This window comes from Urtica dioica, chromosome 5 (genome assembly GCF_054948205.1).
Source record: "Urtica dioica subsp. dioica isolate 48M chromosome 5, U.dioica_male_clone48M_v1_H2, whole genome shotgun sequence".
Classification (NCBI taxonomy): Eukaryota; Viridiplantae; Streptophyta; class Magnoliopsida; order Rosales; family Urticaceae; genus Urtica; species Urtica dioica.
Genome location: NC_142760.1, coordinates 42,903,626 through 42,921,156, shown reverse-complemented (window position 1 = coordinate 42,921,156; position 17,531 = coordinate 42,903,626). Strand labels below are relative to the sequence as shown.

At 38.3% G+C, this 17,531-nt stretch overlaps 2 protein-coding genes across 2 annotated transcripts; one reads left to right on the top strand and one right to left on the bottom strand.

Annotated features, from left to right (window-relative positions):
* The first annotated feature begins 1,218 nt into the window (after nucleotides 1-1,218).
* Nucleotides 1,219-8,452, top strand: LOC149398759 (uncharacterized). The gene is made up of 8 exons (XM_089614669.1): nucleotides 1,219-1,419; nucleotides 4,255-4,320; nucleotides 4,413-4,488; nucleotides 4,573-4,964; nucleotides 5,072-6,104; nucleotides 6,348-6,929; nucleotides 7,086-7,628; nucleotides 8,079-8,452. The coding sequence occupies exons 1-8, from the start codon at nucleotides 1,219-1,221 to the stop codon at nucleotides 8,450-8,452; spliced, it is 3,267 nt and encodes a 1,088-aa protein (XP_089470795.1).
* Nucleotides 8,453-13,613: 5,161 nt separating this feature from the next.
* LOC149398758 (two-pore potassium channel 1-like) lies at nucleotides 13,614-17,009 on the bottom strand. Its single transcript, XM_089616028.1, has 3 exons — nucleotides 16,198-17,009; nucleotides 15,154-15,498; nucleotides 13,614-14,213 (listed from the first exon to the last, which is right to left on the bottom strand). Exons 1-3 carry the CDS (start codon nucleotides 16,752-16,754, stop codon nucleotides 14,048-14,050), a joined length of 1,068 nt encoding a protein of 355 aa, XP_089472154.1. The 5' UTR covers nucleotides 16,755-17,009; the 3' UTR covers nucleotides 13,614-14,047.
* Nucleotides 17,010-17,531: the final 522 nt, after the last annotated feature.

The window sequence follows — 17,531 nt, the reverse complement described above, 5'->3', positions numbered from 1 at the left end:
TTTGTAGTTTGTAATTTTTAAGTTAACAAAGCTACTTTGCGTTTTTTTTTTTTTCTGCTGTATATGATCTTTGAGCAGAAGAATAATGAATGGTATTTTATGACATTTCTAGACGTTTTATTTTTCTTCGTTAGATAATAGAATAATGATGATATGATATTCATATTTTATGACACATTCGAATTCTATTTATGAACAATTGATGTAAAATTAATTTTTTATAATTAATCAATACAAATATTAAAAAAAATTAATCAATAAATATATATGTATATATTGACAGTTGAAAGTTTTTTTTTCTTTTTTTTGAAAAAGAAAGTTGAATCTGAATTATTTTTTACGGGTTATAAAATTCGTATATATTAAATGATACACGTGGCATTTCCATTATAATGGAATCACCTGTCTAAGCCACATAGAGTGGTACGTGTAATGTAATGCCATGTCGTCTTAATTAGCCTTGCAAAAAAAAAAATTGAACTTTTAGCATAATAAATAAAATTATTCATATTAATTTTAAGAAAATTAGACGAATTAGCCAAAATCAAACGTTGAGATTGCATATTAGCCAACGTTTAAATTTTTTTTAAAAAATAGCCAAAATTGATGATGTGGCATCTTAGCCCATTTTTTTTGTCGAAAATGACCTTGCTGAGAATATAACGTGTTATTTTTATAATTATACAAAAATAGAAAGTCAAATGTGTTTGATTTCGTGATTAATAGCAATAAATTTATTCTCAATTACAATTTGAATTTGATTACGTGATCTCTCTCTTTCTCAACCCTATCACTGGTCTTCTTGTTCGCGTTGGAGATCCAAGCTCGACGGTCATCTCTTTCCGACGATGCCCAACAGCCCAGCTTAGCCCAACTCTCAGCTCTCTTCCAAGAGCTAGTCTCGCGATCATCCGATTCAAAATTCTTAATAACCAGCGAAGGTGACGAAGAAGAAGAACACACCGCCATCTCCGGCGTGTTCCAGTGCAGAGAATACATCTTTGCCGAGCGGTGTCGAAGCTGCGTGACTAAGCTCGCGGAGCGGAGTCCGCTCGGATCTAGATCCGGTGATGCTACCTACGATACGAGCCGGGCGACGGAGGGATCTTCTCCGGTGAGAAGTTCTCCTCCTCCTCTACTTCGGGCGAGATTCTCTACACGACTTGCAGAGAGAGCGCCGCGGCGGCCGGATTAGGGTTAGGGTTCGGATTGGAGCTGATGAGAGAAGCGACGTTGGCGGCGGTGGAGGAGGAGATCTCCGGCGGCGGAGGGTTCAAGAAGACAGTGTATGAGTCGGTGACGGCGGCGGCGCAGTGCGAGTGCGGGGAATGCGTGAGTGAGGCAGCGCGGATCGCGGAGGAACATGTCCTCTTGATACGTGTAAGTATCCTCAAGGCGTTCCCACCAACTTGTATCCATGTAAGTATTTCTCTTGTTGGTTTGTGTTAATTTTGTGTTGATTTCTGTTAATTTGTGTTGATACGTGTTGATTTCTGTTAATATGTGTTGATACGTGTTGATTTCTCTTGTACGAATTCGTCGACCAAGCTCAGTTTACCTATTTAATTTGATTGCAACCTAAATTAGATGTTAAATTAGAGCTTTGATTGAAGATTTTTCACTCATTGATTCATGTATGGAACGATTTCAATCCTGTTAATTAACGTTAATATTTGTTAATTGCTGTTATGTAGGTTTTTGAACGATTTCAATCTTGTTAATTAACGTTAATATCTGTTAATTAACGTCAATATCTGTTAATTGCTGTTAATTGACTTTGTTTATGAATCTTTTCTCGTGCGGTGTAGGTTTGGTTGCGTGTTGAAAGATAAGCATTTATCACGGTGGGATTTGTTAGATATGCATTTATCACGGTGGATCTGTTTTAGTTGGCATTTATTCACGCGATTCCAATTTTATTTCTTTCTTTTTTGGACGCGGGAATCTTCCAAATATTTTGATTTGATATTATTTAAATGAAGGGAAAATTTGTATTTTTTTACTGTTAATGTGGTATATTGGCTACACATTAAAAATAAACCAAAAGTTGGCTATTTTGACAATTACAACGTTTGACTTTGCTATTCTGCTCGGGCTCCCTTAATTTTATTATATTATCAGTTAATCAAAGCTTTCTAAACTAGTTACTAGTAGTCTAGTACTACTACCACGTGAGACCTATAAGATTTAAGCATCGGTAGACATTGCAATTTTTTATTCATCAGGAATTTCTCTTATTATTATTTTTTTATGCTAAGATAATATTTAGGGATGGCAAAATTTCGTGTTCGTGTCGTAATCGTGTCGTGTTAATCGTGTTTGCATAAATAATTGCTAGAACCAAATCCGATCATTTATTAATCGTGTTTGATATCTAGATCCAAATCCGACCGTTTATTTTTTTTTACAGATCCATAACCGTTTAAATTAAACCGTTTAATAGTCGTGTTAAATGGGTATTTAATCGTGTTTTAACCGTGTTTAGACATTCGGACTCAATTAGTTGCGATATAATTATAAAAAACATAACAGTCATAAGATCATAATTGTCCTCTTTCTTTTTGTACTAACTTCCGATACATCGACATTGTTTGTTCAACTGATTTAGAATCACAATCCTTTATAGCCTTTAAAAAAATAAAAATTAAAACACTTACACAAAAAACAAACACACTTTAAACTCAAGCCAAAATTAGAAGTCCAACAATGCCCAAGACCAGAAGTTCAACAATACCGAAAATCAAAGTTCAACAAGTACATAATCAATACCCAAATTCACATTTACATATTCAACAAATACACTACGAGTGACTCTCTAACCAATACTCATACGATTTAAAGAAATTGAATATGATACGTTATAATGAGACTATAGTTATTGTGATTGTTAATTATAAATTTATGATTTTTCAATATGAATTTAATTGAATTGAAATCAAACAAAATTGAATATGATACGTTATTATGAGACAATAGTTATTGTGATTGTGAATTGAATTGAATTAAAATCACATAAAATTGAATATGATACGTTATTATGAGATGATAGTTATTATGATTGTAAATTGTAATTGTTCGATATGAATTGAATTGAATTGAAATAAAATAAAATTGAATATGATACGGCATTATGAGACTACATTTATTGTGACTGTCAATTTCAAATTGTTATTTTTCAATATGAATTTAATTGAAATCCAATAAAATTGAATATGATACGTTATTATGAGATGATATTTATTATGATTGTGAATGAAAATTGTTTGATATGTGTTGTTACGTTATATGTTGGCTTTATTTTTTAGTGCAAGTTGGTTGGAAAGATGTCGGTCTTCATGCTTCAGCTTCTGGTACGACATCCTTCCTCCTGTGTACAGACAGTATTTCGGGCAAGTTTCCAGTTTTCCAGATTGCCTCGCTGGTGTCTTTACTGCGTGATATTCTTGCGAGAATGGGTAAGGAAACCCTAGATACACTTCCAGGTATTGTACAGCCTTGCCAGATTGCCTCGCTGCTGTATTCATTGCAAGATATTTGCCTCGCTGGTGTCTTTACTATGTGATATTCGTTTGTGCCGGGTAAGGAAACCCGAGATTCACTTCCAGCATTGTACAGCTGCTATAAAAGCCCTGCGCTCCCCCCTTAGCAGCTTTGACGCTTTATCAAAATACCTAGAGCTCCTAGACGTGCAAGACCGGCGGATTGGGAGGCTTTGTGTTTTGATAAGAGCGGTGTAATTCCTCAAACACTATTCCAGAAAGATTGAGTGTTTGTGAGATTTGGGTTTTGTGTTCTCGTGATTGAAGGTTCACGAACTGTTGAAGACTGAAGGTCATCCGAGCCAGGCGGTTGCTCGAAGGGTGGAATTGAGACGGAGCTCAAATTCAGGGTGAGTCCCTGACTAGGTGATCACTGGTGGTAATAGTCTCTAGGTTTTATTGATTTGTTGATTGTAATCAGATATAAACCTTGTGTGTACTATTGACTACAAGATAGTGAAATCCTTTCCACTGGCAGAGTGCCCCCAGACGTAGGTGATGTTGCACCGAACTGGGTAACCATATTGTGTGTCGTTTATTTATTGCACTGTTTGTTGTTTATCCATAATCTGTGTTCAAGCAAGTTGTCGGACACATTGTCAACACATTTTGTGCGACATCTTGTCTTTGCGACTAATCAGAATTTCAATTGGTATCAGAGCAGGCACCTAGATCTTTTGGTGGTTTCCTGGATTTTTTTTCTTCTGATTACCAGATATGGATAGTTCCAAAGAGGGAGGTTCGATCACTCGCCCTCCAGTACTCGACGGAACCAACTATGGTTATTGGAAGGCACGAATGACCGCCTTCATGAAGTCCCTTGATAACAGAACCTAGAAAGCAGTGATTCACGGGTGGGAAGCTCCTATTCAGGCTGATGACAAAGGAGCCCCTATTGGTGCAAAACCCGAAAAAGACTGGACCCTTGCTGAAGATGATTCGGCCCTTGGTAACTCACGTGCTCTAAATGCTATATTTAACGGGGTCGATACAAATGTTTTCAGGTTGATAAATACATGCACTAGTGCCAAAGAGGCCTGGAAAATCCTTGCTGTTGCGTATGAGGGTACCACAAAGGTCCGTGAACAGAAGCTTCAATACCTCACAACCAATTTTGAAGCCCTTGCTATGTTTGAGGATGAATCAGTTGCTGAATTCAACGTTCGAATCCGAGACCTTGCCAATGAATCATACTCCCTTGGGAAACCCATGACCGACGAAGATCTTGTCCGAAAAACTCCGAGAGCCCTGAGTCCCATATTCAAAATGAAGATCACGGCCATTGAAGAAGTCCATGACCTGAAAACGCTGAAGTTTGATGAACTTATGAGATCTCTCATGACATTTGAGCTCTCCCTGCCCAAGATAGAGAAGAAACACAAAGGGGTGGCCCTAACAGGCTCTGTTCATAAACAAAAGGAGCAGGTATTCTTAGATTTTGACAATGATATTGACAATACCATAGCTTTGCTGGCCAAGAATTATAGCAGGGTCATAATTCAATCAGATTCCAGAAAATGAGATTCAATCAGATGCCTGAGAATAATGTCTCCCAAGACGTCAAGGATAACTTTCAACAAAGATTCCAGAAAAATGTTGACTCTCACAGGAACGAAAAAGGTGGTGAACGCTCTGGAAAAGGCAAAGGAATTCAGTGCCATGAATGTGAAGGGTTCGGACATATTCAGAAGGAATGTCCCAACTTCCTCAAAAGGCGGAACAAGGGATACAACGCCACTTTGTCGGATGAAGAAGATAGCGACTCCGACCAGATAAGTAACTTTGTGGCCTTCACTGCCTCTATTCCCACTCATGACCTTGAATCTATTAATGAATCTGCTGAATCCTCACAGAAATTTGTTATAGATGAGGAATTGTCTGATGATGCCTTGAATAATGCGTATAATGTTTTACACACTAAATGGATTGAAGAGTCTCATGTTCTTGACAAGCAGTGTGCTCTTATTCTCTCTTTGACTGAAGACAAGACAAGGCTACTAGAAACCATTGTTGATCTGAAACGGGAAGTCAGCCGCCTAAATGGAGAGCTGGACCAGATGACCAAATCAGTCAGGATGTTGAACTCCGGCACCGACAGTCTTGATAAAATTCTCACAGTTGGAAAGCCTGCAAAGAACTTGAAGGGGCTTGGGTATACCCACGGTGCTTCCACGTCTCAGACTACTTTTGTCCCTCAAAAGTCTGCTGCCCAGATGCCGCGAAATATGTCTCAGACATCTGGCCGTGTCAAGTTCCAGAGTCAGCATCAGCACCAGCAGCATCCTTATAGACCAACCAGGTCTCTTGTCAACAGACCTCGTTGGGTCTGTCATCACTGTGGACGTAAGGGTCATATTCGGCCATTTTGCTATCGTCTATATGGGAGGAATCTTCATCGGCATCAATCCTCCCATAGGCAAGCTCAACCAAGTCGTTCCCCCTCATCTCGCATGGAATGGAGAGTGAAGAATGAGTCCTACCGTGCCAACATCGCATACACATCTCTGAGTGCTTCCACAGGTAGCGACTGGTACTTTGATAGTGGTTGCTCTCGCCACATGACAGGTGATCATGCTTTCCTGACCAACGTAAAACCTTACTCTAATTGTCATGTTACCTTCGGCGATGGAGTGAAAGCCAAGATTATTGGTAAAGGTCAGCTAAATTATCCTGGTATGTCTTGCTTGACTGAGGCTTTATTGGTGGAAGGTCTGACTGCTAATCTTATCAGTATCAGTCAACTCTGTGACTTGAATTTGCGCGTCAATTTTACTCGTGATGAGTGTGTTGTGATAAATGAGGAACAAGATGAGCTTATGAAAGGAACCAGGACTTCAGACGATTGTTACATGTGGTCCCCGGTCAAAGACTCTCAAGTCAGCAAGTGTCTCCTGTCCAAGGCAGATGAAGCTAAGATAGGAAAACAGGTTCAGAAGTTGCACAAGATGGTGCAACATCTTACCACTTCACGTGTTCTCGAGCTCCCACACATGGAATTGATGGGTCCTATGCAAATTGAAAGTCTCGGTGGAAAGAGGCAAGTGCAAAGAGAAAAAAGAGAGAGCATAGAAGGAATAGCTCCTGAATTTTCTGCCTCCATCATCCCACAACAAAATGAGGTTGTTGAAATGAAGAATCGGACTCTTCAGGAAATGGCTCGAGTGATGATGCTTGCCAAAGACATTCCACTTCTCTTGAGGGCTGAAGCGCTCAACACAGCATGCCATATTCATAACAGAGTTATCATTCGTCCGGGTGCTACTGTAACTCATTATGAGATATGGAGGGGGAAAGAGACATACGTCGAGTACTTCCATGTCTTTGGCTCTGTGTGCTACATCCTTGCTGATCGGGATCCTCGTCGTAAGCTTTATCCCAAAAGTGATGAAGGTATCTTTTTTTGGTATTCCAGAAATAGTCGTACTTATCGTGTCTTTAACAAACGCACCAAGTCTATGATGGAGTCTATAAAAGTGGTTGCTAATAACACTTATGATGATTCTGAAAGTACTGATGATGAGGATGAAGTTTTATCTAGTAGCACAGATGTCAGGACAGATGTTGGTGACAAAGTGGTCGACATTGTGTCTGAAGATGATGCTCCTCGTGATAAGTCGTTCCCTGACAAGGGGGCTGAAGCTTTGCTTCTAAGATGTGCTCATTCTTCAAGAATTCAGAAAAATTACCCTGTTGTAGAGGTCATTGGTTATATTGAAGATGGGATACGTATTATTGGAAGCCTTTCATATCTCACCGCCAACCGTCTAGATATTGCTTACTTTGTTGGTGTGTGTGCTCTGTATCAAGTTAATCCCAAAGTTAGCCATCTTTCTCAGGCTAAGCGCACTGTAAGGTACTTTTCTGGAACTGCTGATTTTGGGCTCTTATATTCCTGTGATACTACTTCTACTCTTGTGGGATACTGTGACACTGACTGGGCAGGAAGTGCAGTTGATAGAAAAAGCATTTCAGAGTCTGAATATATTGCAGCTGGTAGCAGCAACACTCTTCTCTTGTGGTTGAAACAAATGAGTACTGAGTATGGTGTCGGGCAAGATGTCAAGACATTGCTCTGTAACAACATCAGTGGTATGATTATCTCTAAAAATCAACTAGCTGACATTTTTGCTAAGGTTTTGGATGCTGATAGTTTTGAAGATCTTCGGTCCTCACTTCAGCTGTGTGTTATTGTTCAATAGCAATTACTGGGTCTAGGCCAGTATTGTCTTTTGAGGGCCTTTGATTATGATATGGTGCTTTATGTGGATGATTGTTATTGGAATTTCTTCACTTTTTATTCATGGGCCCATTTATCTGGTTGGCTCATTCGACGCGCGTACAGGGCTCTTATGCCATTTTGGTTCATAGTTTGGGCTTCGTTCTTGCTCTGGCCCAGTTTCTCTCCTTTGGTTGTTCGGGAAAACTCTGTCACTCTCTGTCTTGATGTCATGTTGTATATGTAGCCATATTTTTTGAGCTTGACTAATCTCTTGGCTCGGTTTATCTCACGACGATGTTTTGGATTTCTCTGGTTCTCAGCTCTTGCTATTGACGATTTTCTGGTTAGTGTAACCACTCTTTGCTTCATGTTATTTTGTGGAAGTTATCTTGCAAATTTTGTCAGAGTGGTTGGAACAAGAAGCGGGAAGAGAACTTCTACCATGGTGAAAAAGAAAGTTGTCGTGAAGGAAGCCATAGAGTTTCAGATCACCCAACGTGGTGTTCGTGTTAAGGGGATGTCCTCTAGGAAGAGTGCTGATGGTCAGGCCGGAGGTGCTCAACCTAAGAAGACTCTCCCTACAAGAGAAAATATTATTGCCAAGAAGAAGGGTGTGATGATTGCTCCAAGGAAGGCTGTTTTTTGTCAATCCAAGATGTCATTGGGTCTGTCTCTTCCAGGCATCGTCTGTTGATCTCTACAATGAACAACGTTCAGTTTCTCCAAGTGAAGCTCCTCTTGTGTGGATTCAAGGTATTTCTGGTTCTGTCCCTTCTCCTCGTGTTGTTTGAGAAAGAAAAGGAAGTTAGGGATGTCGATGTGATTGATGAGAACCCAGAACCTAGTGCTATGTATGAAGATGTTGTGGAGAGTGATTATGATAGCTTGGGATCTCCTCTTGTTTTCTCTGATCCCCACTTGATGTTGGTATCATTGGATTTTTTGGTGCTTGCAATCCGGTCGGTGAGAAGGATGTCGCACAAGATGTCCTTGCATCTTTCGTGAAACTGAGGTAGTAAGTGTGCCTCCTTGTGATTCTTCTATGGAGATAGCAGAAGAAGTTGTTAGAACTGGTTCCTCTCTGTTATATGTTCGCATATGCTTCATGATAATTTTCTCATGGGCCCATTTTTCTGGTTGGCCCATTCGACTGTATTGCCGGGCTAAAATGCCACTTGTTTTTCTCTTGGGCCTGAGACGGACCATGGCCCATTCCTTGCTACAACGTCGTATTTCTCCTTGTCATGCTCTATTACATGCGGACGGCTTCATTTTCGAGAAAAGCAGGGAAGTTACCTCTTGTTCAAACTTTGAAATTTCCTGCATTTCTTCTCTGTTTTTGTGGTTTATTTCCCTTATTTGCGCTTTCACCCCTCTCGACGGTTATTTGTGTGACAGTTTTGTTCAAATTCCTTTCAAAATGGTTGGAACTAGAAGTGGGATCAGCACTACCATTCCTCCCAAGAAAGAGAAGACCGCGATGAAGGCGAAAGATGTTAAATCAAAGGGGCCTGGGCTGGAGAGTTATAGACACGGTGTCCGGGTTCGAGGTTTGCGATCTAATAAACGCGCCGATGGTCAGGCCGGAGGTGCGATTACTGGGTCAATTCCTCCTGAGAATCCCTCACTCTCCGCCGCAAGAAGTGTAATGCTCAAGAAAGCCTCTCTCTCGATCATTGACATTACTGGAGAAGTAAGATCCAGCAAGTCTTCTGAAGATGAAGAAGAAGTAGAAGAAGAGAAGCAAGCCTGTGAAGAAGGGTTTTGAACTAGAAGAAGCTGGGACAGAGGAATGTTGAGAAAGAAGTCTCTGTCATCATGGACGACATTTAGGAAGTGGAGGTCTTCTGTCGCTACTATTGTCGCCGCCGGTGAATCTTTGAAGGTTGCTGTTTTTCCGAGATTGTGCAGAGTGACATCCTCTAGGCTCTTTTTCAGGAAGTCTCTGCTCTCAAAGAGATCTCTAAGACTTCTTCTCCTCAGAAAGCTGCTTGTGAGGACCCTGTTAAGGTGATGACCTCTCGTTCTTGTAATGGTGCTTCTACCTCACAGCTGGCACAGTCTGCTCAGCCTGCTCCAAAAGATGAAGATAATAAAGTTGAAGATGAGGATGATGAAGAAGATGTGGTCGATAGTGGTGAAGAGGAAGATGAAGATGACGATTATGAAGGTTCTGGTGGGACTCCTTCTTTCTAGAGTCTCTCTGTTTTTGGTCTCTTTTAGTTGTTGATGCTCTGGTTGATACACTCATTGGCGTCTCTTGGTGATCAGCCTCTGCTCTCATCTTCGGTATGTGTATTCCGACTATGTTGATTGTGGTTTCTTCCTCCTGGGTGATTTAGTTCTCATCTCCTTAATCATGCTGTTATGTTCCTCCCTCTGTTTTGGTCGTTCCTTGCCTTTGGTATTCTTTTGAGGCAATCAGGGGGAGAGGCGTCATGAGGTCATTTATTTTGACTCTCTCCATCTGGTCATGACGCTTGTATGAGAACTGTTCCTGGAAGTGCTTGCCTAAAAAATAGCCAAAGGGGGAGATTGTTGTTACGTTATATGTTGGCTTTATTTTTTAGTGCAAGTTGGTTGGAAAGATGTCGGTCTTCATGCTTCAGCTTCTGGTACGACATCCTTCCTCCTGTGTACAGACAGTATTTCGGGCAAGTTTCCAGTTTTTCCAGATTGCCTCGCTGGTGTCTTTACTGCGTGATATTCTTGCGAGAATGGGTAAGGAAACCCTAGATACACTTCCAGGTATTGTACAGCCTTGCCAGATTGCCTCGCTGCTGTATTCATTGCAAGATATTTGCCTCGCTGGTGTCTTTACTATGTGATATTCGTTTGTGCCGGGTAAGGAAACCCGAGATTCACTTCCAGCATTGTACAGCTGCTATAAAAGCCCTGCGCTCCCCCCTTAGCAGCTTTGACGCTTTATCAAAATACCTAGAGCTCCTAGACGTGCAAGACCGGCGGATTGGGAGGCTTTGTGTTTTGATAAGAGCGGTGTAATTCCTCAAACACTATTCCAGAAAGATTGAGTGTTTGTGAGATTTGGGTTTTGTATTCTCGTGATTGAAGGTTCACGAACTGTTGAAGACTGAAGGTCATCCGAGCCAGGCGGTTGCTCGAAGGGTGGAATTGAGACGGAGCTCAAATTCAGGGGGAGTCCCTGACTAGGTGATCACTGGTGGTAATAGTCTTTAGGTTTTATTGATTTGTTGATTGTAATCAGATATAAACCTTGTGTGTACTATTGACTACAAGATAGTGAAATCCTTTCCACTGGCAGAGTGCCCCCAGACGTAGGTGATGTTGCACCGAACTGGGTAACCATATTGTGTGTCGTTTATTTACTGCACTGTTTGTTGTTTATCCATAATCTGTGTTCAAGCAAGTTGTCGGACACATTGTCAACACATTGTGTGCGACATCTTGTCTTTGCGACTAATCAGAATTTCAATATGAATTGAAAAATTGAATATGATACGTTATTATGAGACTATAGTAATTGTGATTGTTCAAAATGAATTGAGATTCTTATTGCTCCCGTTAAGTCAATTGGTATACTATTGACTATATGTTATCATACGTTAATTGATATTTATACGAATATACTTTATTTATTACATCATGTTTTCTAATATCAATTTTATGTTTATAATTATAATTTTATGTTTATATTTATAATTTTACTTATATAATATCAATCGTGTTTAAATGGATCGTAATCGTGTTAATTGGATCATATTCGTTCAATGAATATAACCACACACACTACACAACCAGTTTCTCAATCCGCCAATCTTGCACGTCAAAGAACCCTAATGGTGTGAATGAATGCGTCAAAGACTACCAAAGGATAAAAGGTTTCTTTTATAGTGGTCAACAACTATGGTAGTCAAAATAAGGTTTCCATACCCATTAACGCAGAGCAAATATTTGTAGGTCTTACGCCTTTACCAAATATATAGATTTTGCGCACAGTGACCATTCCAGAGTATATTGCAAGATATTTTGTCACGACAAACTTGCCACTCTCCAGGAACACCTAACAAGTCGAATATTATCTACTCTAATAATTATAATGTTCACCTTTATGATTGCAAAACAATTTTCTCCTTTTTTTTTTCTTTCCAATACATCATCTCTCACATTGAACACTTACCAATACACCATCATTTACATTGAAAATTTAAGCGCACTGAATAATCTTCAAATGCTTTCTATGTTCACCTCACATGCACGAGACCTTACTGGCTAGAATATGCCAATGAGGTACTACCACACAACCGATTTTAAATTACTTTTGTAATTTTGATTATTAGTATATCACACAATAGGCACATAACAGTTTCGTGTTCGTGTCGTAATCGTGTCGTGTTAATCGTGTGTGCATAAATAATTGCTAGAACCAAATCCGATCATTTATTAATCGTGTTTGATATCTAGATCCAAATCCGACCGTTTATTTTTTTACAGATCCATAACCGTTTAATAGTCGTGTTAAATGGGTATTTAATCGTGTTTTAACCGTGTTTAGACATTCGGACTCAATTAGTTGCGATATAATTATAAAAAACATAACAGTCATAAGATCAGAATTGTCCTCTTTCTTTTTGTACTAACTTCCGATACATCGACATTGTTTGTTCAACTGATTTAGAATCACAATCCTTTATAGCCTTTAAAAAAATAAAAATTAAAACACTTACACAAAAAACAAACACACTTTAAACTCAAGCCAAAATTAGAAGTCCAACAATGCCCAAGACCAGAAGTTCAACAATACCGAAAATCAAAGTTCAACAAGTACATAATCAATACCCAAATTCACATTCACATATTCAACAAATACACTACGAGTGACTCTCTAACCAATACTCATACGATTTAAAGAAATTGAATATGATACGTTATAATGAGACTATAGTTATTGTGATTGTTAATTATAAATTTATGATTTTTCAATATGAATTTAATTGAATTGAAATCAAACAAAACTGAATATGATACGTTATTATGAGACAATAGTTATTGTGATTGTGAATTGAATTGAATTAAAATCACATAAAATTGAATATGATACGTTATTATGAGATGATAGTTATTATGATTGTAAATTGTAATTGTTCGATATGAATTGAAATAAAATAAAATTGAATGTGATACGGCATTATGAGACTACATTTATTGTGACTGTCAATTTCAAATTGTTATTTTTCAATATGAATTTAATTGAAATTCAATAAAATTGAATATGATACGTTATTATGAGATGATATTTATTATGATTGTGAATGAAAATTGTTTGATATGAATTGAAAAATTGAATATGATACGTTATTATGAGACTATAGTAATTGTGATTGTTCAAAATGAATTGAGATTCTTATTGCTCCTTTAAGTCAATTGGTATACTATTGACTATATGTTATCATACGTGAATTGATATTTATACGACTATACTTTATTTATTACATCATGTTTTCTAATATCAATTTTATGTTTATAATTATAATTTTATGTTTATATTTATAATTTTACATATATAATATTAATCGTGTTTAAATGGATCGTAATCGTGTTATTACTCGTAATTGTGTTAATTGGATCATATTCGTTCAATGAATATAACCACACACACTACACAACCAGTTTCTCAATCCGCCAATCTTGCACGTCAAAGAACCCTAATGGTGTGAATGAATGCGTCAAAGACTACCAAAGGATAAAAGGTTTCTTTTATAGTGGTCAACAACTATGGTAGTCAAAATAAGGTTTCCATACCCATTAACGCAGAGCAAATATTCGTAGGTCTTACGCCTTTACCAAATATATAGATTTTGCGCACAGTGACCATTCCAGAGTATATTGCAAGATATTTTGTCACGACAAACTTGCCACTCTCCAGGAACACCTAACAAGTCGAATATTTTCTACTCTAATTCTAAATTATAATGTTCACCTTTATGATTGCAAAACAATTTTCTCCTTTTTTTTTTCTTTCCAATACATCATCTCTCACATTGAACACTTACCAATACACCATCATTTACATTGAAAATTTAAGCACCTTCAAATGCTTTCTATGTTCACCTCACATGCACGAGACCTTACTGGCTAGAATATGCCAATGAGGTACTACCACACAACCGATTTTAAATTACTTTTGTAATTTTGATTATTAGTATATCACACAATAGGCACATAACAGTTTTCTCTTACAAAACCAATACCCTGTACACAGTGATACAAAGATCGATCGTAACAAGCGCTCAAAAAAAAAAAAAAAAAATCATGTTGGATCATTTTGAGTCGATTGTGCAAGGAAAATATCAGACGGTGATAAAGTCCCTGACTGATCAACATCAAGATCTTCAAACTCTTCCATTACAAGGGTTATATCTTCTTGTGTAATCTTTCCCATTTCTTTCATTTTGTACAAGACAAACTCGGCAGCACTGTAATGGCAAAAAAATCAAGTGAATAAAACGACACTCCAACCACGGAAGAAAAAATAAAAATAAAGAGACCATAATTTTTTTTTTTTTAATTTTTTTATTGTTGATGGTAGCAATTGGAATGAGTAAGAGATACTTTAACAGATTCTAACATCTACACTGCTTTATATTTCTTCAAAACAAGAAAAAAAAAAAGACTGCTTTAGATATAATAAAACCTTGTAACTATTTAATTAAACCAACTAAATACAGACACGGGCAATCCGGAGACATCCGAGATCCAAGTGAAATGAAATTTATTGGGACACCATGAATCGAATGGGACATGAATACATGTTTTTTTTTAAGGCAAAAGATAAAATATGCAAAATTTTAAAAAACAACAGTTCTAGAAGTATTTTAGCCAATTGTAAGAGTTCCTGTGCAAAAAATTACATGTGCAAATGCAGTCACTAAATAACAAGATACGATTTCTTTTTTAAGATTACATTTTTTTGTTCTTTTGGACTCAGATTCAACCCCGACACCATAACTACAATAAAATTCCACTAAAACTACTACACAAAAATGAAAAAAAAAAACATTATTTTGGAAAATGAGTCCTTCTATTCGGGGATTAGGGTTTTCTTGCGCTGCCCTCGGATCAGCTTTCGTTACGGAGAAAAAAAAAACTAAAATAAAATCTAGCCATAATATTTGTATACTACGTTAACCTCGTATTTTAAATAACAATTTATGTTAAACCTCGTATTCTTCTAAATAACAATTAGTTTTTGTTTACTATTCAGATTTTAAGATATTTCTTAGGTACGAAAAAAACTACAAAACTAAATTAGTCCAGAGACCATAACTAGAAAATACTTTGTACGTACACTATTTGCGCAACTTTAATAATGAATAAATATACAAATAAAAATAAAAAATGAAATTGAGCACTTACCCAACTTTCCCATCATCATCGAGATCGGCGGCTTCCAAGTCCATATTGGTGACTCTCCGTGTCAGAACCCACTGCACGAGTCTGCGCTGGCGATTCTCCGTGCTGAGCTCCACGGCGTAGAGGAAGACCTGCGCGAGAGTGGTGGTGCCGAGAAGAATCCAGGCCACGGCGAAAACCCGGCCCCACTTCGTCGAGAAGCTCTTGTCGCCGTAGCCCAGCGTCGTTATGGTGGAGCACACGCAGTAAATCGCGTCCACGACGCTCATCTCCTCGACGGCGCACAAGAAGACCGTCCCCACCACCACGATCAAGAGGAGCGCCGCGCATGCCAGCACGCACTTGTACCTGCGGGGCGGAGCCAGAAACTAAATTTACGGGGGGGCTAAATGCAAAAAAAAAAAAAAAAAAAAAATGAAAAAACAGATTCAAAATAAGCTTTTGAGATAATTTTGTAATCGTGGTTCCAAGCATAGTCTGGTTGGTAATTCCACACTACCTCTAAAGTGGAGGTCGTGGGTTCAATCACTACTGATTAACTAAATTAATGCATAAAGAATTAAAAAAATAATTACTAATTTATTATAGAAAAAAAGAGAATTGGACATAAATATTAGTATTTTGGATATTATTTTAATTTTTTTTAAGGCCTAAATAAATAAAATTGTTTTTTTTTTTCACATGTTACCAAATTAGTAAACTTGTCACAAAATCTCGTAAGCTTGTCACAACGCAAAATCCCCTTTTTTCTTTTGAAAATCCAGTATTTTAAGAAAAATTTAGTGATAAATATGTCAAATATATATATATTTTTTTTTTTGTTTCGGTAAAATACTCCGAAATGGTGAAAGACTCGTAAACTTGTCACAAAATCCCGTTTTTTTGTGAGAGGTTTAGACGTTTCAAAAAACAATCTTTCATTTTTTTGTTCTTTTGGTAAAAATCATCACAAATGCTGATATATCCATGTCTAATTCCCAAAAATAAAATAGAAAAACTTAAAAAAAAAAAAAAAACAGAGGTAGGTTTTCCCGCCCCTGCTCGTACCTCGCCCGGTTGATCTCAGCCTCTCGGAGTATCTCAGCCTGGCCGACTCGCTGCCCCATGTGGAGCGCCCGGACGAGGAAGATCTCTTGCTTCTCGACCAAGTAATCCGCGGCGCCGCTCAACGCGAACCCCACGACGGTCATCCCGACGAAAACGAACGCGCACGCCAACAGCTTCGCGACGGTCGTGCTCGGGACGAGGTCTCCGTACCCGACGGTGGTCATCGTCACGACGCAGAAGTAGACCGCGTCGAGGGCCCCGCCGGTCGACTTTCCGGCGAGCTGGTCTCGGGCCGCGTAGAAGCATATCGTCCCCGCCCCGAGGTAGAGCGCGAGGAGCGCCGAGGCCTTGCACAGGTTCGGGTGGATTGTCCCGAACAGCGCTCCGTCGGGGCGGGTCGGCTGGGTCGGGTCGGGTTTTAGGGTCGCGAAGTTCTCGATCGGGACGCTCTTGCACCGACGGAACGCTTTCCTCTTCTTCACCGTGTCTATTCTCTCCGGCGGGGCGTTTAGGGATAGTAACGGTTGTTTCTCTCCTCTCTCTTCGTCGCTCGCCATTTCTTTTAATAAACGGAAATTGCCAAAAGTAGGACTAAATTAAGGCCTATTTCCAATTTCCTACTTTTTCCAAAAATTTAGCAAACTAGGACTAGTAAAAATAAAAAATTAGGGTGAGCTCGATGAGTTGAGCGGAAAAAAGAGAAAGAAAGAGAAAAAAGAAAGAGATTTTATAGGGGGAGATGGTAGGTTGGTAATTAGTATGATGGTATAATAGAAGTTAATTTTGTTATCTCTTATTTGACTAGTCCTAATTTGGTAAACTTTTAAACATAGTAGGAAATTGAAAATGTCCGTCATTTCTCTCGTACTTTCCTACGGTGAACAAACTACGAGTATCTCACATTCTCTTTCCGAATGGGCCTTAATTTAATCCTACATAAGGCAATGTCCCTATAATAAACCATAGAGCAATGTATAGTCATAAATTTAAGGATCCACTTGCTATCTAGCCATATGAAACGTTAGAAATTTTGAAATAGCCAACATTTCGTTAATTTTTTTGTAAATAGTCACGTCAATCTATTTACGCTACCAAAATAACAAAAAACGCTGAGCAGATTTCTAATAAATATGACTATTTACTAAATATTTACAATTTTTTTTGGCTATTTACGAAAAATTTACAAAACGTTGGCTAAAATGCAAACGCTTATGTTTATGTGGCTTATATCGCTAAATTTTTGTAAATTTAAGTCACAAAAAAAAAAAATCAAATTATCTAGGGAAATTTAAGGTATCAACAAAATTACATTCCATTAAATTGGTGATTCTTTG

Bases quoted from the DNA above. Each gene is read 5' to 3' on its own strand.
- LOC149398759 (XM_089614669.1), top strand. From the start codon at position 1,219: ATGAGAGAAGCGACGTTGGCGGCGGTGGAGGAGGAGATCTCCGGCGGC. The intron at 6,105-6,347 runs GTGATCATGCTT...ATGAGGAACAAG, and splicing joins TTGCTCTCGCCACATGACAG to ATGAGCTTATGAAAGGAACC. The intron at 7,629-8,078 runs GTATGATTATCT...TCTGGTTCTCAG, and splicing joins GCTCTGTAACAACATCAGTG to CTCTTGCTATTGACGATTTT.
- LOC149398758 (XM_089616028.1), bottom strand. From the start codon at position 16,754: ATGGCGAGCGACGAAGAGAGAGGAGAGAAACAACCGTTACTATCCCTA. The intron at 15,499-16,197 runs GTACGAGCAGGG...TCCGCCCCGCAG, and splicing joins GCTGAGATCAACCGGGCGAG to GTACAAGTGCGTGCTGGCAT. The intron at 14,214-15,153 runs GTAAGTGCTCAA...TTGCCATTACAG, and splicing joins GATGATGATGGGAAAGTTGG to TGCTGCCGAGTTTGTCTTGT.